The 24,576-nt window shown below is 40.3% G+C and overlaps 1 protein-coding gene across 1 annotated transcript in view; it reads right to left on the bottom strand.

Annotated features, from left to right (window-relative positions):
• Window positions 1-10,681: 10,681 nt before the first annotated feature.
• Window positions 10,682-24,576, bottom strand: part of UGCG (UDP-glucose ceramide glucosyltransferase) — a 36,054-nt gene continuing 22,159 nt past the window's right edge. Inside the window, exons 3-9 of the mRNA XM_077912902.1 lie at window positions 21,626-21,728; window positions 20,803-20,904; window positions 19,389-19,501; window positions 16,652-16,830; window positions 15,534-15,620; window positions 14,499-14,688; window positions 10,682-14,029 (exon numbers count right to left, since the gene is read on the bottom strand). Coding sequence (XP_077769028.1) covers window positions 13,859-14,029; window positions 14,499-14,688; window positions 15,534-15,620; window positions 16,652-16,830; window positions 19,389-19,501; window positions 20,803-20,904; window positions 21,626-21,728 — 945 coding nt within the window. The 3' untranslated portion in view covers window positions 10,682-13,858. The remainder of the gene's footprint in view (window positions 14,030-14,498; window positions 14,689-15,533; window positions 15,621-16,651; window positions 16,831-19,388; window positions 19,502-20,802; window positions 20,905-21,625; window positions 21,729-24,576) is intronic.

Genomic DNA, 24,576 nt, shown 5'->3' with positions numbered 1-24,576 from the left:
GGGTCCCAAAGGAACCTGAGGAAAGAAGCACACCCTGCAGGGATGCTGGCCTCCTACCAGGGAACCCCAGGCCCCTGGCTCTATCCAGAAAGATGCCCCATCCTTCATATTCTTCTGTGGCTCGACACAGTAGACAATGTGCTGGGTTTGGTGTCAGAAGATTTGAACTCAAACCTCAGCTCTGCTCATTACTAATTGCACAATTATACATACATGTAGGTCTACTCGTGAGTCTCCGTTTCTCCATCTTTAAGATGAACCTCATGATGCCTACTCAGTCCTTGTGAAGATCTCAGTCAGTAAGGAAATCAGTGGGAACACGTTTGTCAACTCTGTGGATGGGAGTGGTTGCCAACAACCCCACTGAGAATGAGTGCACTGTGCTCTTCTCACCCACCCACCTCCCTCTGCTCTTCCTATTGAGTTCTGGTGGCCCCAAGCTGGAAATGAAAAAGATGCAGTAGTTTTCTGATGACTATAGCATTGCTGAGTTCTCTGTGAGCCCCTTCATATGGCGCAAAAGGAGAACTGAGGCCTTAGCCTAAATTAGTCTGGCAGGTGGGAATTCTGAAAACAGTGGGATATTCATTTGCCAGAACCCTTGGTTACTCTTATCATCTGTAAAGTGAATATAATCATTCCAGCCTCATAAAGTTCTTGGGAGGGGGGGACAAATAGGCTCAGAGATCTGGTGCGTGATGAGATAATCAAATGTTACCTCTTTTCTTTCCATTAAACATGGAGTCAGATGCTACTCCTGAGAAATGTTTCTAATAGATATAACTTGCTTTGCCGAAATGTGATTTTTGAGGACCACACAACAAAGAAAGCTCACAGAATGTCAAGTTTAAACTTGAATCCATACAGACATCTGGACAGATTAATTTTTTCAAGCAACCAGAAAAATGATTAGTAGTGACTTTTTTTTTTTTAAAGGTTTTAATTTGGGATACCTGGGCAGCTCAGTGTTTGAGCATCTGCCTTTGGCTCAGGTGATCCTGGGGTCCTGGGATAGAGTCCCGCATTAGGTTCCCTACTTGGCATCCTTCCAGAGCTCACCTGTTGTGTCTCTTCCCTCAGCTTTTCATCTGTATTCTTTATCATATCCTTTAATAAACTGGTAAACTATGAATAAAGGTTTCTCTGAGTTCTGAGAGCCATTCTAGCAAATTAATTGAACCGGAGGAGGGGGGCCATGGGAACCTCAGTTTTATTTATAGCTGATGGATCAGAAGCACAGGTGACAAGCTGGACAAGTTTTCCTTGCTCTGGATCCTGCTCAATCCTAGAAGGATTGGTCACAGTAAAACGGTCAAAGCGGCGTGCTTAAATGTGGTATACAGTGTCCCCCAAATCTAAAGAGGTCTGCTGAGTGCTGTGCCTCTTCCTTAATGGTAGAGGTTGCAAGGCCCACCTACCTCTTCCTTTGAAAGTGGTATCCCAAGCCTTGGGCGCCTGGGTGGCTCACTCGGTTAGGCATCTGCCTTCAGCTCAGATCATGACCCCGGGGTCCTGGGGGCCTGGGGTCCCCACATCAGACACCCTCTTAGCGGGGAGTCTGCTTCTCCCTGTCCCTCTGCAGATCTCCCTGCTTGTGCTCTCTTGTGCTTTCTCTCTCAAGTAAATAATAAAAAATCTTAAAGAAAATAAAAGAGAGTGGTTATCCCGTTTTGTACTCTAGGAGAGCTTTATACTTAATGGGGGGGGGCAGCCCCCTATATTTTCATGGCATGCATCTCTCACTTTAGTCCTATCTATATCTCCCCCAAGGTCCCAAAAGCACCCGCCGCATCCTGGCTTCTAGGTTCTATTAGCTTGATGTCATCCACGGGATGGGCCAGCATCACGTCCAGCATCACGTCCTGTGGAACAGGGAGAAAGGCCAGGCTACATAGTGGCACAGAGGCAGCCCCTGTAATCCCGGGACAGGGTGGCAGGTGCGCAGGTGGGCCTGCAGGTGAAAGCAAAGCGCAACTACTGCCTTCTTTCTGGATGGACAGAACCGGGCACCACGCCCATCGTTGGGTGCCCATCGTTGCACCCCAGATTGTTCAGAACTGTGCTTGTTTGCTCTGGTGAGGAGACCACATCTGGAACAGCAGAGACGATCTGAGTCACTACCTAATTAAGTCTAGAAGAACACGGAATATGTCTTTGAGTTTATCTGACAGCTGCGCAGGTAAAACAGTCATGTTAAAAAGGGATATGGAAGGAGCCATTCCCAAACAACCACAACCACAATGAAATTTTTTTTTATTGCATATGCATTTCTGAGAATCTTCCAGGAATGTGTCGTTGCTTCTGGCTTGCTCTCAGAGTAGAAGGGAGAAGCTCTAGAGCTGGGCCAGCCAATACCATAGCCACTGGCCGCATGGGCACTCGGCATGCGGTTAGTCCGCAATAAGATGTCCTGTAAGTGTAGCTTCAGACAAAAATAAGTGTATTAATAAGTTGTGTATTGATTATATGTTGAAATGATACTATTTTGAATGTAGTGGCATAAATAAAATAAATTACTAAAAGTAAGTTTACCTGTTTCTCTTTACCTTTTTAAATTATGGCCACTTGAAACTTAAAATTAGATGCACGCTCACATCATGTTTCTAGTGGACGGTACTCCCTGGAGGCTTAAATTTGCTTCTCTTACCACAATAGCCCTCATGTCAGGGGTCAGGAAGCAGACTTGAAAATTATGTTCATTTCTAAATTTATCTGTTTCAGCTACGCTCAACCACAAGATAGGTAGGTGCAGGGTTTCACAGGGCCCAACGTGAGGCTGATTAGAATAAAATATTTAGAATTCGATCATTATGAAGCTCCACTCACTGGGAATCCACGGAGGCATTCTAGTTTGCCATGATTTCAAAGCCAAAGGTTGGGAGATTTTTCTTTCCCTAAGTATACATTGATGCTGATAAATAGCTGTCTCTTTGGAGAAGATGAGGAGAAAGAGGCACAGTATAAACCTGACATGTTATCGCAGATGCTTTTTTTATCAGGGATATGCACCCTTCCTTTCATTCAAGGGCTCAGAGTTTCTGAAATAAATCAGGCCTGCGAATTGAGTGAGGACATGGGGTTGTCCATTGAAGTGGCTTGAGTGAGATCTCTTTCCACCAGACTGGAGGGTTTTTGTTCCAGAAATCAGGTACAACCTTGTAGGAGGCTTCCCATTGGTTTCTGGATCTTTTACTTATTAATTAGATACCATCAAAGAGTCAGACCATTCCGATTACCACTGTAGTGCCTTTGCCAATTACATTAATTATAGATACCGGGCCTCTGGTGGTTAAGTGCAATGTTTGGCCTTGCTCAAGAGGCCATCATCCTTCCCTGATCCTACCATCCCTCCTGACATCAGGAAGACTATTGTAGCACAGCCTGTTCCTCCTATCGGCCTCTTTGTCCAAATACCTTCACAAAGATCCTTGCTCTCCCTGAACAAATGTGTTTCTCAATGGTTTGACGATAGGAGGACATTCTTGATCTTTACTGGGAGATAAACTGAATCATGCATCATAAATGCATTCCAAAATCCCTGTCTTCCTAAGTCTCTCTATTTCTTCTTTGCTGTTGTCCCCGGCTAACGTTTTGGCTTCATTTGATGTGGTCCATCTCTGACAGTTTCCAGCCAGCCTATTGAGAAAAGCAATCAGATGTCTTCCTAGCTATTGGAGCTAGTATTTTCACCCAAGATCCCTGGAAAGAATACCATATCAAAAAATGTAGCCTAGGGGTGCCTGGGTGGCTCAATCAGTTAAGCATCTACCTTTAGATCAGGTCATGATCTCAGGGTCCCGAGATGCAGCCCCACATCGGGCTCCCTGGTCAGTGAGGGGTCTGCTTCTCCCTCTCCCTCTGCTGCTCCTCCTTCTTGTGTTCTCTCTTTCTCTGTCAAATAACTAAATAAAATCTTTATTAAAAAAATAAGAAAAGAAAAAGTAAAAATGTTGCCTAATTTTTATTCATGTCCCTCTCTCCTTGGTCAAGCCTCTAATCTCACACATTCGCCAGGATTTTGCTGATAAAAATTAGCAAAGATTTAAAAGTCCTTTGATGTTGGGGCACCTGGGTGGCTCAGTGGCTGAGCATCTGCCTTCAGCTCAGGCCATGATCCTGGAGTCCTGGGATTGAGCCCCACATCGGGCTCTTTGCTCAATGGGGAGTCTGCTTCTCCTTCTGCCTATCCCCACCACTCGTGTTTTTACTCTCTCAAATAAATAAATAAATAAATAAATAAATAAATACTTTAAAAAAGTGCACAGCCTTCTAATGGGTGGACTATATATTATATAATATATAAATATATAAATAATATAACATATATTGTAACCATCATCACAAGGTTTCTGCTAGTTCTTTTTATTTTTAAGGGAGAAATTCTTCCTTTTGTCCAACTGGGCATCCTGATGGGCATCCTGATGGGCATTGAGCAGGTGGGCCAGGAGCTAGGTTTGCAATCTGTTGCTAACCGGCCTGGTGTGAAGAATAAGATGAACATGGGCAGGAACAAGAACAGGGATGGGTAACTGAGAGGGCAAAGAAAGGACACCACTGGGTGAGAGAAAGAGAGAGAGACACACAGGCAGAGAGAGAGAGAGAGACAAGAGAGAGAGATTGAGGGATATTACTACTACCATTAAGATTTCCTCCGTGGAAGAACGGAACCAAAGACTTTTTTTGTCTAGGAGGCAACTTGAAGTTGTTGGTTGTGTGCCATGAAATGGCTCTGCAGCCCTTCCCTGTGCCTTGGTGGACCTCAACAAAGCTTAAAACCACTTTTCCTTCCCCATTTGCTTTCACGTCCTTACACCTAGGTTTTGAGATAAGTTCTAATTTTAGCCAAGGCTATTGAAATTCCCCCTCTAAAAAGCCTTATCTGATTCAAAAATTCTCATTTTTCCATGCCACACTAGCGTCATCCATTCAGACCATGACTCACACAAGGTTCCTTATTCGCCACTGTTTCCTTGAATTCTTTCAATTCTCTCATGCGGAGATTTCCGATGGGGGTTATTTTCTGGAGTTTTCTTGACCCCTTTCTTCAGACAGAACACGTGGCTGGTGTACTTTCTGAGGCCCTGCATGTCCAAAAATGTCTTCCCCCCACCCCTCCTCTAATAATGTTTTGACTGGAAGCAAGATTTCCTGATCATAACCCACCTTTCCTCCTACTAGCCTGTAGATATCCATGTGCCTTCCAGAGCCTTCAGTATTGTTGATAGTTCATTGCTGGATGGCCTCACTCTCTTTCCTTTGTCAGTAACTCATTCTTTCCGGCTAATGAGGGTAGAGTTCATCCTTGAAGCTCAGAACTTTCACCAGGATGCTTCTCTGTGGATGTGTCTTTTCAATAAACTCACCTGGGCCCTTTAAATAGAAATCATGTCTTCAGATTTCTTCTCTCATACCCCTTTCTCCCAGGACTCCAACTGCTAGACTGTTAAGTCTCCCCTCGTCCTTTATGTCTTGGATCTGTGCATTTTCACATTTAGTATGCTTTGTTTTATGTTGTTTGGCTCTGGATTACTGAGACACCCCCCCGCCCCAAACACAGATTTGGTTTTTAGACGGAATCACTCTGTTTCTACAGCAAAGTACTAAATTTAGAAATCTTGCCTTTTACTTCTATAATTTCATTTGTTATGCTCTAATTCCGTCTTCTTGAAAGTTCTCATTATGTTTTCCCACTCATTATGTTTTTTAATTGAATTTCCCCTCTGTTTCCCCCATTATATTCCACCTCCACTTACCCACATCTTCTGTCCCGCTTGGTCTCTTTCCTGCAAATGACATGTTCTCTTCGTTGGCAATTTCTCTTGCCTGAGAATTTGGCAAGTGGGTTGTGGGAATCCCTCAAACCGTGGTGGACTGACTGCCCCTGTACTATGGGCAGCTGTGACAGGGAGAGGAAGCCTGACATTTCTGCTGAGGCTTGGCAGGAGGGTCGGGGTGGGGGGCTCTGTTCTCAGGTGGAAAAAAGCTCAATCATCTTTTGAGCTCCCCTGCTGTGGGTGGAATCACACCAGTTTCACCCAGACAAGATCACAGCAAGGACGTAGAGCAGCTAGACTGGGATCCTAGGGCCCAGATGTCAAACAACGAGTTCTTAGCTGTGTCTGGACTCTTCATTCTGTGGCCAGGCTGGAAGGGACAGAGACCAGAGAGAAGTGACTATGACAGGTTGTCCTTTTCCCAGAATTCCCTAGTACAGCAACTGTTGGTCTTCATCACCGGGACCCTGCAGGACAGATGCTTCCCACCATCACTCAGCACCTTTGGTCCAATGTCTTCAGACGCACCAATGGAGCCCCTTCCACACCATTTTCCCCTTTGCACTGCTCTGTGAAAACAAAGTAAAAATTTAAAGTTCCAGCTACCCTGGTCACAAAGTTCAAAATTACAGTTTCTTTTTTTTTTTTTTTAATGCTTATTGTATTTATTTATTTGAGAGAGAGAGAGAGAGAGCACAGAGGGAGAAGGAGAAGCAGACTTCACTGAGCAGGGAGCCCGATGTGGGGCTCGATCCCAGGACCCTGAGATCATGACCTGAGCCGAAGGAAGATGCTTCACCTGCTGAGCCACCCAGGGGCCCCAAAATTAGAGTTCCTAAGAAGCAAATGTTTAAAAACTTCGTTAACTTTTCATGGTGTTTTCCTCTCCAAGAGATCCCAGACCTCTTGTTTGCCAGTCAACGTCTGCCATTCAGATGATCCGCCTCGTGGAGTCCCGAGTGCGGCGGGCCCTCCGGTGATTACGCTTCCACTGGGCCACCATGTGCCCCAGGCACAGCCCCCACGTGCGGTGGGGAGGCTCCCCGTCCGCCGAACAGTGCTCAGGACACCAGCCGGGTGTCTCCAGGTTTAGCTCTGCTGTGACACTCTGTACCCAGGTCTCACAGGCCGAGGCCTCAGTTCTAGAGGACTATTCCCCAACCTGCCCCTGCCACTTCAGAAGCCTGTCCAGGTTGTCACCTGTGCTTCTGACCAACCGCCTCTAGATTGGAGTTTCCACGCCCCCCCCACCCCGGCCTTGGGTTCCACTGACTTGCTAGAGCGGCTCAGGAACAGTTCACTTATGAGATTAGCTGGTCACCTCAGGGAACAACTCTGGGACAGCCAGAGGGAGAGGACGCGGAGGCCGTGGCATGAGGAAAGGCTTGCAGCTTCCATGGCACATGGATCGCCCACCAATCTGCAGTTCACCACCCTGGAAGTCCTCTGAACCCCATCCTTTAGGGAGGCTTCATTACATAGGCACGATTGATTAAATCATTGGCCTCTGGTCATTGATTCAAATTCTGGCCTCTCTCCCTTCCCTGAGTGTTGGGGTTGGGGGGCCGGTGGGACTGCATGTTCCACCCTCCAGTCCCAGGTTGGGTTCTCCCGGCAACCAGGCAACCATGCCAGCCCCAGGAGCAGCCCCAAAGTCGCCTCATTAACACAACAAAAGACCTCCTGTCATGCAGGAAAATTACATAAGGGTTTTAGGAGTTCTGTGCCAGAAATGGGAATGAAGATCAAATATATATTTAATATTATTTTTTCAAAAGGAGGCTCTACGCCCAGTGCAGAGCCCAGCTCAGGGCTCTAACTTACGACCCTGAGATCAAGACCTGAGCCAAGACCAAGAGTCAGATGCTCAACCGATTGAGCCACGCAGGCGCCCCTATGTTTCTTATTATAAACCACAATATCTCAGCCACTTCGCTTAGAGATCAAAATAAGTATGTCCTAGGGGCTGAGCCTCGACTCTTCTGGCCACAAGGCCATCACCCTCACTCCACCGTCCTTGCGTAAAATGCATTCCCGCCGAAAGCTAGATCTACTGGAATGTTCCTTGAAGGGTCCTGGCAAGGCCCGCAGCAGAATCTGAGGAAAGCTTATAAAGGTGTAGGGTTTTTGGCTTTCGGACGTGGGAGTGGAGCACTGCAGTTGGCATTTGAAGCTGCCCTTATACTACAGTTTGGGAACCGTGGTGGCTGCCACGCCGCGTGGCAGGGAATTCTGATGGCCGGGTCTGGGGACTCGGCCTCCACGCTCCCTGCCCTCAGGGCTCGGAGTCACAGGGCACCCAGGAAACTCTCGGATTACACGGAGCCAGCTGTCCTTCTACAAGGAGAGGAGCTGGCGACATTCCAGCCAGGTACAATTCCTTGAATGCCGCCCGGGCCCGGGAGCACCTCCCTCCACGCAGCGTGTGGCCACGCGGGGCCGTGAACACCTGCCTCTCGGCCTCCAGGCTCTGCGCGCTCTCGCTGCAGGGAGCAGGTCTGTGCAGCGACTCTTGGGGTTTTCTGCCGGGCCTCGCAGCTCCAGCCACTGACGCTGACATTCGGGACAGGATCATGCGGGCGACAACAGCATTGTTTGTAATAGTTTAAATAAACCCGATGGATTTTCATCTGGAATGCTAGGATACGTCCCCTGAACCAGCCGGGGCTGAGGGGTCAGCTGCCCTACAAAAAGATCCAGCAACTCTCTCCCATCAGATTGTGAACAATCCTTTCCCTCGAGCCCTGGAGGAAGAAGAGCTACTTTGTCGACTGTGTAACTGAGCTTTCATTTTCACTTGGTGGCTTGAGATCCTTATCGGAACACCCGCCTTTACCGAGAATGTGGCTCGTCAAATGCAGTTACTTCCTTTCATTCTCACACCGACCCCTGCGAAGGAGATCGCGCTGGTGTCCACTGAGGCACAGAGAGGGCGTGCGGGAAGCAAATGGTAACGCTGGAGAGTGGATCCGGTCTGGCTCCACAGACTGCATTCCTGGGATGTGATTAGCTAGAGGCACCAGATTAGTGGCACAGGCGTGCTTATCTTTATTTGTTCATTCATTCATTCAGCAGAATGGACTTTGTATCAGGTCCCTAAGCCAGGAGCTTGGGACACAAAGTCAAGTTACTGGCCCTCCCTGCCCTTGGTATTTCCAATTTAATGATGAACACGAACAACTAGAGGGCCAATTAAAATAACCAGTGGTAGGTCTAGGGCAGAAGTGTAGGGTGAGGCTAGAGGCACAGGCACAGGACACAGAACTCGGGAAGGTAAGTCATGGAGAAGCTGGCCCCTGAGTAGAGTCCCACTGTGGAGGTTGGAGGAATTGTTTGAGGAAGCAACACACACAAAGGCCCAGAGCAGGAAAGAGCAGCCGTCAGGGAAACTGCAGGAAGTTTACGATGAGGTTAACGTGAGTGGGTTTGGCAAAAAAAGGCAAGAGGGGAGGGAGTCTGGAGGTGCCCCCAGGATGTGATCTCAAATAGCCTTTCTGCCATGAGTAGAGCTTGGGCTTTATCCTGAAAGTAACGTCAAGCCATTAAAGTGTTTTAAGAAGAGGAGTAATGGGGCCAGGTTTTCTTTTTCCTTTTAAGATTGTATTAATTTATTCATGAGAGACACAGAGAGAGGCAGAGACACAGGCAGAGGGAGAAGCTGTCTCCGATGCTGTGGGACTCGATCCCAGGACCCTGGGATCACACCCTGAGCCAAAGGCAGATGCTCAACCACTGAGCCACCCAGGCCGCCCGGGGCCAGGTTTTCTTTATATGAAGAGGGTATCGGTGGCCTCGGGAGGGATGGCCTTGCCCACCGCTGTTCTCAGACCAGAGGTCCAAGTTCAATCCGCACAGGGGCTGCAAGCCTCCCGCCCAACAGCCTATGTAGCTAGCAAAAGTTTGAAGAGAATTTGTCAAACGCTGTCAAAATCTCAATGGTTTAAGTGACTAAAATTGATTTAAAAAGACATAGAAAATGTGAACTATTATCAACAAAATAAGCTGGAAAAGGTTATTGAAGTGCCAGGCCCATAACGTTTTATGGATAAATTCTTTCAAACTTTCAAAGAACAGATCATTCCTGGCTAAATAAAGAATTGCTGGAGTACAGAAGGGGGAAAGCCCAACTGACTTTGCAGTTAGCATATCCTCGCTCTAAAGCCTAGAAAACATTTCTCTAAATACTAGCAAATAAAGTTCAGAAACGTATTGAAAAAAACAGTACCCAAAGGCCAGTAAGCTTCATGTCAGAAATGGGAATACACAGACTGTAAAAATATTGTCACTTCAATGCTGAAAATGGTTCTAAGACAGGGAGGGAAACCACATTTGGGAACACTGGTCTTTTTTCAGGATACTGGTGCGGGCCATTCAGCTGCACAAACGTTCATCAATTATTTCCATGCCCTCCCCACCTTGCCTTGGGAAAACATTATCCTAAATGCAAAGACTTTAGCAGTGTTCTGTCTGGTAAACTGTTTATTATGGTAAAGAAGAAGAGACACATGGAATACACATTAAGGAAACATTAAGACCCTCATTTAAATAAGATCAAGAAATGGAAGAAATTCCAGTGGTTATAAATCATACGTATAAAAATACACAATCTTGTTAGCCATTAAAAAAATTCATATGTCGAGGGGCACCTAGATGGCTCAGTGGGTTGAGCATCTGATTCTTGATCTCAGGGCTGTGAGTTCAAGCCCTGTTCTCAGCTCCACGCTGGGTGTGGAGCCTACTTAAAGGAAAAAAAAAAAAAAGATCCATCTTTAAACTATGAGCTCCAATATTTTCATCTGTCAAATCGAGAAAGATTTCGAAAATGGCCAAACAAGCAGTTCTATGTGTTCTCTCAAACCCATTTCAGTAACGGTGTCAGAAGACTGGAAGGAAATGATACATTAACGGTGATTTTAATATTTTCTTTATTTAAAAAAATCCAGGTATAATAATTAACAGACCATAAAATTTGCCTTTTAAAGGGTACAATTCAGAGCGGTTTTTAATATATTCACAAGATTGTGCAACCATCACTACTATTTAACAGTAAAACATTTTAATCACTTCAAATTCTTTTTAGACCCTTCCTCCCCTGGGATCTACTCTCCAGTTAAAAGTTTTCTTCCCTCACAGGCTGATGGTGAAATACACGTGGAGAGGCCTCCAGCGTGGGAGGAGCCTGGCCCTGGCCAGTGTGTGGGCCACTGGGTCTAGCTGGTCTCTGCATGGGAGGCCTAGAGCCATTCCTTTCCTCTCCTTGGTTGGGCCTTGCCCGCCACTGGAGTGATACCACCTAAGAAGCCAAGTGAGGCTGGGAGCCGGGGTGGGAGGGGGCCCAAGGGGCCAATGGGTCTCTTCTCCAGGTGATGACAGGCCACTGCTTCACAGGTCTGCCTGCACAGAACCAGCAGAGCTCAGGCCTCGTCCCAGAGTACCTGAACCAGAATCTCTGTGGGCAGGGCACAGGCATGTGTTATTTCTTCTTTTGAAGCTCTCTGGGTGTTTCTAATGTGCAACCAATGTAGAAAAGCCCAATGTTAAGCCGTAAGCCTGACTGTAGCACAGTTTTGTAAAAAGGAAGATGTCAAAATTAACGCTTGAGAGAATTCTCCCAGTAATTCTGATGTGATCGGCACATGTGACTTATAAAAAGATAAAAAAAGGAAAAGGCAGTAAACAAAAATACATTATTGTTAATGTTTTGATTGTATTCAAATTTTTATTTTCAACAAAAAACTTGATACAATGATTTTAAATAATAAAATGTGGTATATTCTAGACACTTGTTTTTTTTTAATGGTTTATTAAATTTGGACTCCTACAGTTCTGTTGTGATGCTTTCTTCAACATTTATATTATTTCTTACCATATTATCACCACTCTAAACTTGCTAAACAAAGAATCACTCTGCTTAAATGAAGTTTCACTTGAAGGAAATACTCCATTACCACATAAAACACACATACAGAACAGTCATTTTTTTATATTTACAAAACACAAGAAGTCTGTCCAGCCATTTGGATTTGTTGTTACATTGCCCATACTGAGATTAGCAAAAAGCTAAGTAATAAGCAAAATTTCACTTCAGCGGTGCAAAGGATGGCATCAACCAAACTTCATTAAACAAACCAACAAATTACAAACATATTCGCAAAATTCAACTTTTGTAATCGAGATTAAAAAAAAAAAACACAAAGTGGGTCACAACTAGACTGGTTTTCACTGTGCAACTTTCCTCAGGGAGCAATACTACCCATTTCACATGGAAAGGAATATGCATCAAAGCCTTTGTTCATGAAGAAAATGCCCTTCAAACAAATTCGTCATAAGGCGCAAAAAAAAAAAAAAAGAAAAGAAAAAAAACTTTTTGATTGAAGCAGTTTGGCCCAGAGAAAAGCTTATACATAATGTGTATCCATAGTATATACACATGAATAGGTATATTACACTTGAAACCATGTATGTTAGTCATTAGACAATTAAATGAATTGGCTCAGTGAGGTGAAAATGTGTCCGTTTTCTATAAATATGTAATTATTGCTGATATGCTACACATTATGCTCTGACATGGAAACTGTAGTAACTTAGAATTGAAAGCTGCCATATTGCCAGCGTCAGCCCTGCAGCAGGCATTCATGTAGACAACATGCCATCCAATCCCAGAGAAAAAGCAAAAATTCCACTACAGGGGGAAAAAAAAAAGGCTTATGCACTATCCCTTACATTTTGCCTATTTTTTTTTTTTTTTTTAAACAAAAACAAGTCCAGTTCACCACAAGTTAAGCATAACGTGACAAGCAAGTCTAGCGGCAGGGCAGGAGAAGAGTGAAAGACAGCATGCATTTACAACTAGCACTGATCTAGTCTACTCTGTCATACAAACTGGAATACAAAAATCCAATTTAAATAAGACTAGACTAACTGTAAGAGTAAAAAAAAAAAAAACACACACACAGTAGACTTAGTTTGATACTGATTGATTTTAAGAGTAAAACTCATCCTGTCCTCACTTAATACTCTACTGCAATTTATTTGATGGCTAGAATATTTACTTACTTAAAAAAGATATTAAATACCTGTATCATGAAATTACATTCTTTTTAACAATAAGACATACTGAGTAAGAAAATAGCTCATGTGTGAAATGTGTCTGAAATGCATTTTTCCTCACAACTATCAAAACATCCACTCACACTAAAACAAAACCACCCCAAATCCCCCCCCACCCCCGAAAAAAAAGTTAAGGAAAGATGGGGTGGGGTCGGGTAAGGGAGCAGGGAAGGAAAGGTTTACCAGCACAGTGATTAACAATGGTTCAAGACAGAACCAACAAGAGTTGGTCAAAAGGATGCCTTCAATACATGGCTACAATTAAAAACCAAACTCAACCACTTTTGGTTCATTGCAGTGAGACCAAAAAAAATCTCTCTCACAGATTCATATAAATACTAGACTCCAGCTCTTTTACTATTATTATTTTTAAAGTTTTTCCATTTGTTTTTGCAAGGCCTAGCTACCTTATTTCAATTTATATTGGCTCTGCAACAACTACAAGAGGTAGGCATAGAGCATGAAAAAGTTTCTTAGTTAGTACCTCAGTGTGGGTTGTTCACCATACAATACCATTCACTTTAGATGTGTAAAGTGATTCCTTTCTAGTCTTTCCTAAACTCCAAAACAAAGCTGCTGCCATCCCATATATGTTCTAAAAGAGTGTACTCACAGATAAGAAACTTTCTCTACTGAAGGATACTGTCATAGTGTTTGTTGCAGAGCATTCATATATTTATATATATATATTTATTTTTAAAAAATAAACAAACAACGAAAATCAAACCCAGGTTCCTAGAACCAATTCTCTTGATTCAATACTTCCACAAAATAAAGTGTACCATTTGGCCAAGACTACAGATGTGTTTTTTTTTTTTTCTTCACAGATGCAAGTGCCATGCAAAATAAATTAAAGAACAGATATCAAACATACATGTGATAAAACTACTGAAGGTAGATCTTTAAAAGCATTTATACAAACATAATTTATAATACTTCTCTTTTTTCCTTTATGTACAGTCACAAAGCTGTAGTTATACATCTAGAATTTCCTCTGCTGTGCCTCCACAGCGCAATCTGTAGCGACCAGTTCTCCAGCTTATAGTAGGGTCCCATAATGCCGATAAAAAAATGTATATTGTCATGGATTCACGGATGAACCAGGCTACTGCATAATCAAGTTTTGAAAAACACAGTGTGCCGCCCTAGGAATTAAAAAACAAAAAAGATGGATTTACTGGCTGTTGAACTAAACATAGTTAAAAAATGAAATTCTTCAATATCACCCTTTTAAATATACTATATAAAATCAAGCCTGTTTCTTTATAGAACTGAACTGCTGTGCTGTATCAGTTTAAAAAATGTTAATTATGAATAGAAAAAGCATTAAAATAATGGCTAATCCTAACATATTTTAGTTTGAATACTTGATTTGTTTAACATCATTTTTTTGGAGCCTTAATAAAAGTCCTAGTCTAGCTACCAACTGAAAGTTGAAAATCAAGTTAAGTTTTGCATCCACATTCTACTAAAGAAAGTAATGTTTAAACCTGATATTAACCTTCAAAAGGAAGCTAAAGAATGGCTCAGATAGATTTCATCAACCCTTTCTAAAATAAAAATAGTTTTAGTTCCACCAAATGACTGCCAATCTTTTCATGCCTATCCACATACCTGGACACCCCTGAGTTGAATGTAGTCAAATATAAACCATGCCAGGCAATGACACATGAAAAATACCATAATATCCCATCTGAATACATGGTGGGCTGCCCATCCAATAATTAAACTGGCAACAAAGCATTCTGAAATTGGCTCACAAATTATTGTAGCAGGAAGCATGTTAATTCGTAATTTGGTCCACCTAAAAGAAAAAAGACCTATTTTATTTATTTATTTAAAAAAGACCTTTTTTAAACAACAGCCTGACTACAAGACTAACCAATCTTTCCACCAAATGACCAGCTCTTTATTCTGTGATATGAAGGCCCTCCTCTTTAAAGAGTATTTAATGAATCTCTTTTCTATTTTTATTTAGTATATCAAAGAAAAAAGTCTATAAATTCATTTGTATGGCCTACACTCTAACGAATAAAGATTATAAAATTCAAAGTATAGAAAGTTAAGAAAACAGAGATAAGCATATTAAAGAAATCAAAGTCTCAACATCTTTCTTTTTAAAAATTATTTAGTCAAATTCAATTTAGTTAACATATACTGTATCACTGGTTTCAGGGGCAGAATTTAGTGATTCATCAGCTGCAGAGAACATCCAGAGCTCATTCCATCATGTGCCCAGTTACGCCATCCCCCCTCCCCCACTTCAGCATCTCATATTTATTGAATGCTTTCAGGGCTACACAGCAAAGAAAATATATTTAAACGTTAAATTTATTTTAGTAAGAGGTGTGGGGGATAGGGTAACTGGTGATGGGCATTAAGGAGGCACGCGATGGAGGGAGCACTGGGTGGCATAGAAGACTGGCAAATCACTGACCTCTGAAACCAACAGCATGTTATATATTAATTAATTGACTTTACGCTTTAAAAAATTTAAAAATCTATTTTAATAAGGTTGCTAACCTCTCTTTTCTGGAACTAAGCAAGACTTGACTTTTCAGTATTTTGAATATCACACTAGACCATGTAAAAATTACTCCTCAACCTTTCTCTTTTCATCCAGTATAAAAAGAAGAACAGCTGGCTTACCTGATCATTCTGGATTGAAACTGGGAAATTGAGTAAGAGCCAGAGTTCTGCATTGCAACCTGAGTGGACATTGCAAACCTCCAGCCTCTGAAAATTAAGACAATTGTAAAATGAACTATGATGATGATGAACACATGCAGGCACGACTGATTATACATTTACTCATCACTATACAGAGTAAGCAACCGCTGGTGTTCAGGGTGAGCCTCGTTCTCAGGATCAGCACCCTACTTGGGGTATATCAGACTCATGGATCTCTGAGCAATACACAGGCCCATGAAGTACCATCTACAGCTGAGAGAGACTGCAACCCCTCAGTTTACAGTTTAAGACACTTAAAATGCAGACATTTTGAAAGTACTAAGTGGAGCGGGTTCTGTATTTCAGTTTAGTCCCTGATCACTAATAAGCAAAACCAAAACTAAAACCAAAAAAACCACTAATTCAAATGGGAGGAGGCTGGGTGTAGAGGAGGGATGTGTGATTTATGTGTGGATATTCACAAGAAATGCAAACAAAAAGCATTATGTATCTCATGGGAAACACTATGAAACTATGAGTACATGAATACCAACATGAAAGAATTTTAAAAACCTTCGTCAATTTTTAAAATCCTATCTTTAGTAAATTATCACAAAGGGGCAATGAACCCCTTTAAAAGCAAACATGTGTTTTGACAGAGAAATGTGAATTCATTCTGTGAACCGTTAGGTGGCTTCTTAGCAGGCATCAAATAATCTAAGAAATCCCAAAATGTGCAATCATATTCTTTAAATTTTCACCTGCTGGCTTAAGACTGCACTAATATTTTTAATCTTCTGAAACACACAGAAATTTACATCCATAATAATGTAAATTTATAATCACAGAGAAGCTTCCTTTTAATGCCAAACTATGTTAAAGAATGTAAAAGAATCAGAACACTTATTTTCTTCATTTATTTCTTTTATAACATATCTATAAATAATAGGAATTACTTTATAGAAATATTAATCTATCCTGTACTCACTAGCAAGAAATAAAATAGCTCCTTAACCCATGGGCTTAACAAATACAATATACCAACAGAAGTCAGGTACTACAAGTACTATAAGCCTCATGTAATTTAGTTTGCTTACCGGTCAGCTATTGCTTTGGCCATAAAATAATCTTCAGCAATGTACTGAGCAAAAGCTATAAGCCCTCCTGCTTGATCTAACACATCCTTTCTCATTAAACAAGACATTCCTGTCACACATTTGAAGCCAGTGACATTGGCAGAGATATAGGACCTTGGATGGGAAGTTCCAAAATATACCTGTCCCCAAAAAGAGCAAAAACATATATGTATAATTAGAATGTTATGTTAAAAGTATGGTATCTAAAACATTTTTTTCTTAATGAACTTTAAGTATGACTGACTGAATATCTTCTTATTCTTACATAAACTACCTGAATAAAAATTATTACAAAACACTGTTTACATGTGGCAGGCAATCAGTAATTTATTTGACTATTCTTTTTTTTTTTTTTAAGAATTATTTATTTTAGAGAGAGAGAAAAAGAGAGCATGTGAGTGAGAGCAGGAGGAGCGGCAAAGGGAGAGGGAGAGAGAATCTCAAGCAGACTCCCTGCTGAGTGAGGAGTCCCATATAGGGCTCAATCCCATGATGCTGATTATCATGACCTAAGCCAAAATCAAGAGTTAGACACTCAATCAACTGCACCATCCAGGTGCCCCTAGATTGACTATTCTTGTTATCACCATTACAAAGAAAAATATTCTTCTAAGAAAAAATAATTCTATTTTCAAATAAATACTGTCTTCCCTAAAGCTATAAGATTCGAAGATTTATCCAAATAAAACTTAATTTGGATATAAAATAAGTCAGGTAAAAATATCACTCACTGATGTCAAATATTAACAAATATGTTATATAGCCTACTTTCAAAATGTTTGTGTTGGGATCCCTGGGTGGCGCAGCCGTTTAGCGCCTGCCTTTGGCCCAGAGCGCGATCCTGGAGGCCCGGGATCGAATCCCACATCGGGCTCCCGGTGCATGGAGCCTGCTTCTCCCTCTGCCTGTGTCTCTGCCTCTCTCTCTCTGTGACTATCATAAATAAATAAATAAAAATTAAAAAAAAAATGTTTGTGTAACTACATCTACACATACAGGCGTATGTATGTGAATATACGTTACATGTGTATGTACGTTGTGTATATACTTCCACATGCATATATACAAACAGCACTTATAGGTATATCAACCTATAGGACAATCCTATTTTAATTCCTTTTGTGCATCCTTTCATAGCTAGTTGCTTCCTGCCCGAGTCTCTGAGCTTCTTCCCTATTTCCCCAATGTTATTTTTCTTTATTTTTAAAATATTTTATTTACTTATCTGAGAGAGATTGAATGAGCATGCACATATGCATGAACAGGGGGGAGGGGCAGAGGGAGAAGCAGACTCCTAGTGAGCAGGGAGCCCAATGTGGGGCTCAATCCCAGGACCCTGGGATCATGACCTGAACCAGAGGCAGATGCCTAACTGACTGAGCCACCTAGATGCCCCACAACTTGAATATTTCTAAAACAAAAATACAAGGTGGCATATAGGAATAAAAAGTATTTTCTTGGGGATCCCTGAGTGGCTCAGCAGTTTAGCGCACCTGCCTTCGGCCCAGGGAGTGATCCTGGGGTCCTGGGATCGAGTCCCGCATCAGGCTCCCCACAGGGAGCCTGCTTCTTCCTCTGCTTATGTCTCTGCCTCTCTCTTTGTATCTATCATGAATAAATAAATAAAATCTTAAAAAAAAAAGTATTTTCTTTTAAAGTAACTACTCAGAGTTTCTCTTACTAAACAAAAACTCTGATATTTAAAGATTTAATGATTTCTTGAAATCAGACAAATATATTCATGGGCAATAGTAAGAGTTCATGGCTCAAACTGCCAAAGGTTAAATTCCACTCACAACATACCTTTACCCCCTCAGATCTGTGGTAATCCCAAGACTGCAATTCAAAATAACGTAAGTGCAGATATGCTTAAAAGCAAGTTGATATGTTTAAAAGACTACAAGTGTATATCCTTCCCTGATGACATTAAAGCAAGTTTTTCTTCCTTAATGTTTAATAGCACAGAAATGGTTAAATCAGGTATAGAACATGCATGTGATAGACTGTGATACAGCCAATAAAAGTCACTTTTATAAAAAAAAAAAATCACTTTTATATAAAGTTAAAAATATGGAGAAAAGATAATGAAGTGACAAAAATCAGATACAAATTGTTTTTAGAGTACCATCTCACCTTTTTAAAAAGGCACATGGGAAAAAAAAAATACAAACTTTCTCTCATTGGTAGGGTTATTCTCTCCTCACAAATATAATAAAAAAAATCTTAAAAAAAAGGAAAGTCAATGGATTTTATAATGACTTGTATGAATAATTTTCCATTTTGTGTATTTAAATACTCTGATATTTTAAAAAGATTCTTTTCAGATTAGGTCTCTGAAAGAACTATATGCCATGTGCTTTTATGTTAAGTCTATAGTCTAGAACCTAACTCTAGAACTGAAAGCGAGGGTTATAAAGATAAAGACTATGGTGTGTTCAGCTGGTAATGAGATCGCAAGGTGTTTCCTCCATAAATCCATTCACTGCGGGAGTGTAGTAAGTTCAGCTGTCAGTGATTGCAGGGGCCCAAAAATGTCTTCACTCATAAAACACTAATCTCATGTTGGATACCAGTACTTAGCACGTTAAAACAGACTTAATTATAGTTCACATTGGGTAGTTCATCCCAACTCTCAAGATTCTGGCAGATCAGGGATGTGACTGACAATAAGAACATTATTTATGACCACCATACTTACCTGTTCTAATGTGGCAGCAAAGCCCTGTCTGTCTGCTACATAAGGCAGACCATGAACCAGGCCTACTTTCTCTGTCATTTGGTTAACCATGTCAGTGAGTGTGTCTGGAATTACTACAATAAAAAAGACAAAAAGGTGGCAAGGGAGAGAGGAAAAGAAAATCTTTTTAGTAAAATGCCCATTAATGCAAAATACATTTTGTGAACTATCATTAAATTCTTTTTTTTTTTTTTTACATTTGAATCTAATAAAATTCTCAATCACTTTTCTAAGTAGAATACAAAATCTCCAAAAAAGGCATAATTTATGATAAGCTAATTTATGCTATACATTTCCAGGCTAATATATACCTACTATGTACCAGAGACAAGATATACCTTGAAAATGTTACTCCTCCTATTTCAGAACCTCTAAGCTGTCCTAAAGACAATGTGGCCTAACTGAAACGGTACAGGAGCAGAGGTCAAAGGAACTCAGTCCTTATGCTGGCTTCTGCATTCTCTAACCATAAGAAAATGAGCCTCCTCTTTCTTAGAGGGTCTTAGAGGGTCTCTCTCATAAAACTGCTGAGAATTCAATGAGATGATACTCGACAGAGATGTGTACATATGTTACAAAAACATAACAAATATATGATAGAAAATAAGATAGAAAACACAAAGAATGAACATAATCTCTGACCACAAACTAATAGATCTGTAATGATCCTGATTAATTAGGCCTGCCACATTTCTCTTAATTTTCCAATCTGCATTTTAGGCTAATAAAAAAATTTAAATCATTGTTCCTTCTTCAAATAGCAAACATCTCCTATCATTTTACATGACCTTATTTTTATTTCCTTCAAGTCTTTATGAACGAAATCTGATCTATGAGTGTATTTGGATCTTAAATACACATATTCGAGAGCAGTGGTTCTCAACTGCTGCTCTGCAAGGGACATTTAACAATGTCTAGAGACAGTTTTCAGTTGTCACAACAGAGAAAGAGGTGCTACTGGCATGGAGTGTGTAGCAGGGATCCTCGCTAATCATCCCCCAGGGCAGCCTCAACAACAAAGAATTATCCAGCCCAAAATGCTGAAGTCGAGAAACTTGTGGTAATTGGAATATAAATGTTTAAAAAGGAAAATTTACAACTATGAAAAATCCTATATAATGGACCATGACTATTTTATTAATAGTTGGAATTTTCTGTTCAATGTAATAATATTTTTATACATGTAACATTCTAGGTTAGCATTAAAAAATTCCAAATCTTACTAAGTATAACTTGACATTTTACCATGAAAAAATGAAATAAATTACTTTATTAAGCAAACAAAAAGGATTGATAAATATATTTTCAGATTGCTTTTATCATTTTATCATCCAATGAATAGTTTTGTAAAATAAATAAATAAAAAGAAGCTCACCTCTTATTCCACTATCACAAATCCATATCAGATCATACTTTGCAACTTCATATCCTGGCATTAAATTATTAATTTTAGGATTAATGCCAACTTTTTTGCCACCTAAAAATGTAAAGGTGCAACAGTCAAAGATTCGTGTAACATTGGAAGTATTTTCTAAAATTCAGATATAGGGTAGAGAGAAGTGAAAAGTACTTTCATATGTAATAATTTAAGCAAACATACTTTAACATTATGCTTCACATTCCTTAGTATTCATAATATATTCAGGAAAAAACTTCATTCTCAAAGATAATTTCTTGGAAAATGTGTTAGTTTCAGTTTTTTAATTCTTAAGTTAATGTATCAATAGTTAAGTATGAATCAATGTTTAATGGCAAATATCTCTCTACAAGTCTTCAGACTAAGCCCCTAGGCTTTTGAAAAACATTCATTTTTAAAAATATATATTATTTTTGAAATATCATAAAAGCAAATTTTATTGCTCAACTCCCAATTACAGTGAATGAGATATAGGAAAGCCCACAGACTGAAAATATTAAAGAAACAAAAACAACAAACTCTTATGTCTGACTGAGAAAAACGTGATAGGGTAATGGGGAGGGAGTAGGGGTTTTTTGGTTATTTTGTTAATCCCAGATAGGAAAAAAACATGTGTTTTTAGAACTTAAGTTTTCTTGAAAGGATACAAACATACCCTATCACTATTCCAACATGATAAAGCAAACATCCTAATAACTTCACTATAGTTTAATACAAAGATTACTGATACTTAATACTATTAAAGCAAAAAGGATTATTGGAGAATTAATTTGTTACCTACCAATAAACAATCTAGCATCAACATTTGGATATTTTCCAAGAAGCTTCTTACATACATCAATGGCTGGATCATCATGATCTTGTACACAAAGGAGTACTTCATACTAGTCAAAGAACACATTTTATGTAAATTAATCTCTTATAAAAATAAGCACATTATTAGTATTTACTGATAAAAAGGCATTAAGAAAAACAAGCAATTGTACACACAGTTTAAAAGTTAAGAGAGTACTCATAATGGATGCAAACACTTATGATATCAAGTGTTGCTTTAATCGAGAGCAGCTTCTCCCAGAACAGGGGGTCTATTTGCAAGCAGAAGAGATAATGAAGACACTGGCAGCCCTCACTGCTGATGTCTTGCCATTCCCAGATAGGCATGGCCTGGTAATTAAATGGGATCTCAAGCTTCTCTAGGGCCTTCCTCACTGAAGATTTACTAAATACAGGGTGCCCAACAGTGTAAAAGCAACACAGAAAGCAAGCAAAATAAACACCCACTCTGCTCTCTAGAAGCTCTCTCTGAATTTATTATTTCATGAAGGTGCTATAAATTATATGTCAAATTCCATAATGATCTATTTAAAGGGTGTTCCCAAATTCTTTACATGAAAAGGACAAAATGAGATTAGACTTTTGCTATATAACAGCTTTTGAAATAAAATTTGATTAGGGATCCCTGGGTGGCGCAGCGGTTTGGCGCCTGCCTTTGGCCCAGGGCGCGATCCTGGAGACCCGGGATCGAATCCCACGTCGGGCTCCCGGTGCATGGAGCCTGCTTCTCCCTCTGCCTATGTCTCTGCCTCTCTCTCTCTCTGTGTGACTATCATAAAATTAAAAAAAAAAAATTTGATTGAAAATCTATCATCCTGAAAAGTATGGTTAGCCTTTTAACACTGAAAATACCCAGGGCTTTATTTTGCTCAGTAGGTTAGGGATGTCACTTCATTGCAATTGACTGGCAATTGACTGTTACCCTGGGACATTTATTTAAAGAAGAGAATCGTGGCCCCACTCTTACTTTTGAATTAGAAATCTGGGGGTGACTCTGACATATAACCAGATTTATAAAATCTTGAGCTAAATCTTTAAGTTATCATTGAGTAAACGACTAAGTTTTTAAAAAGTATTTGCTTTCACATACAAAAATGCTACTATATTATTTTATAGGGTAAGTATTCTTAGTTTTTTGTTGTTGTTGTTTTTCAAAAATGCTGTTCAATTCATGCTGACTCAGTGACAAATTTCCTACCAATCCTTTCTAAAATGGGGTGGGCATGTTTAAGCAAAAGAGGGAGGTTAATTATGTTCACGAAAAAAACCCAAATCTATGGGTCCTAAAAAATAAAAAGAGCTAAGGATATAACTTTATAAGTATCTGAGCTACAGGGACTAGCACAGGTAAAGGGGAAATTCAGCAAAAACTAGCAACATGGGAACTAGTGGTTGAATATGAAAAGGGCCAGGATTAAAGTCAAAGAAGAAAGTAACATGATTTTTTTAGGTAAAAAATAAAAAAAGTTTTCTCAATAATTAGGCAGAGGGGGAAACAATGCATACTTTCCTCATACTTTCTACCTACTACTCTTATACATTCTATCAACTATCTATTTTCAATGATAACTGACCAAAATTTCCACTCAGGAGGTATCGAAACCAACTTTACAGATGCCTCGTCTCCAGGGACCAGATAAAAAAAAATCTGAGAATGGGAAGGACACCACTCTAGCCCACACCCTTGAACTTCCCAAAGGGTTGACTCCTACGTCCTATAAAGCATCAGTCATCCTCCCAAATGACTCTCAAAACAATGTTTGGTTGAACCAGCTAAAAGGAATTGACCTTCGCAATGAAGATCAGAAAGATTAAGTGACCTTCCAGGTGACCTTCCTGGCTTCCCTACTAGAGCATGCTGCTCAGCCAGGCTTGCGGTAAAAAATTCCTCATTCTTCCAAACACCACAGAGTTTCTTTAATGCTTTTAGAATTCAGGTTGTTTTACAGGTATAAGCAAGAACAGTGAAAGGAAATGTTCATAAGTGATATAATTCCATAAAATATGATCAAAAAGTTAGTCTTAGCTTTTTTCCCTAGCAAGAGAAAACTTTGCAAAATATAGTTCTGGAAATGCACTCAGAGAAGGCAGAGTTTACCTTTCTTCAAACGCAAGATTTAAAGTTTTTATTTTCGGCGCCTGGGTGGCTCAGTTGGCTAAATGTTCAACTCTTGATTTTGGCTCAGTGTGATCTTAGGGTCCTGAGATGGAGCTCCACATGGGACTCTGTGCTCAGTGGGGAGTTCACTTGAGTTCTCCTCTCCTCCTTGCCCTCTGTCCCTCACCCCTTTGCACCCTCTCTCTCTAAAATAAATAAATCTTTTTAAAAAATTAAAGTTTTTTTTTTTTTTTTACTGATTATACCCCTTAAACTTAATTTCAAAGGAAAATTAAAAACCTCCAGATTACCCAGAGTGAAAACTCAAGTCACATTAAAAAAATGTTCAGATTCTTATTAAACACATAACTTTCACTTGTTTTGGATATTGGAAATCATACCAAATAGGAGGTAAGCATTCCAAGTATTCTCTGAACTATTAGATTTTAACCAGGAGTCTTCGTTTTCAGCTATGATAATGACCCATGTCTTCAGTTTGATCAAGCATTTTATTTGCTAGAAACCTCTGTATTAGAATAGTTAAATCACTTCCAACTAGCCTGAAACTGGCAAAATACAACACACCAAATTGGTTAAAGACTCTCTTAGCTAATACAAAAAAAATTCTCTGGATTCTTTTTAAAAAAAGATTTTATTTATTTATTTGAGAGTGAGTGAGTATGTGTGTGAGTGACAGGGGTGCAGGGAGGAAGAGCAGAGGGAGAGGGACAAGCAGACTCCACGCAGAACCCAATGTGGGCTTGATCTCACAACCTGCGTTGAAATCAAGAGGGGGAGGG

The sequence above is a fragment of the Canis aureus genome, chromosome 10 (assembly GCF_053574225.1).
Source record: "Canis aureus isolate CA01 chromosome 10, VMU_Caureus_v.1.0, whole genome shotgun sequence".
Classification (NCBI taxonomy): Eukaryota; Metazoa; Chordata; class Mammalia; order Carnivora; family Canidae; genus Canis; species Canis aureus.
This window is presented reverse-complemented; position numbering and strand designations above follow the sequence as displayed.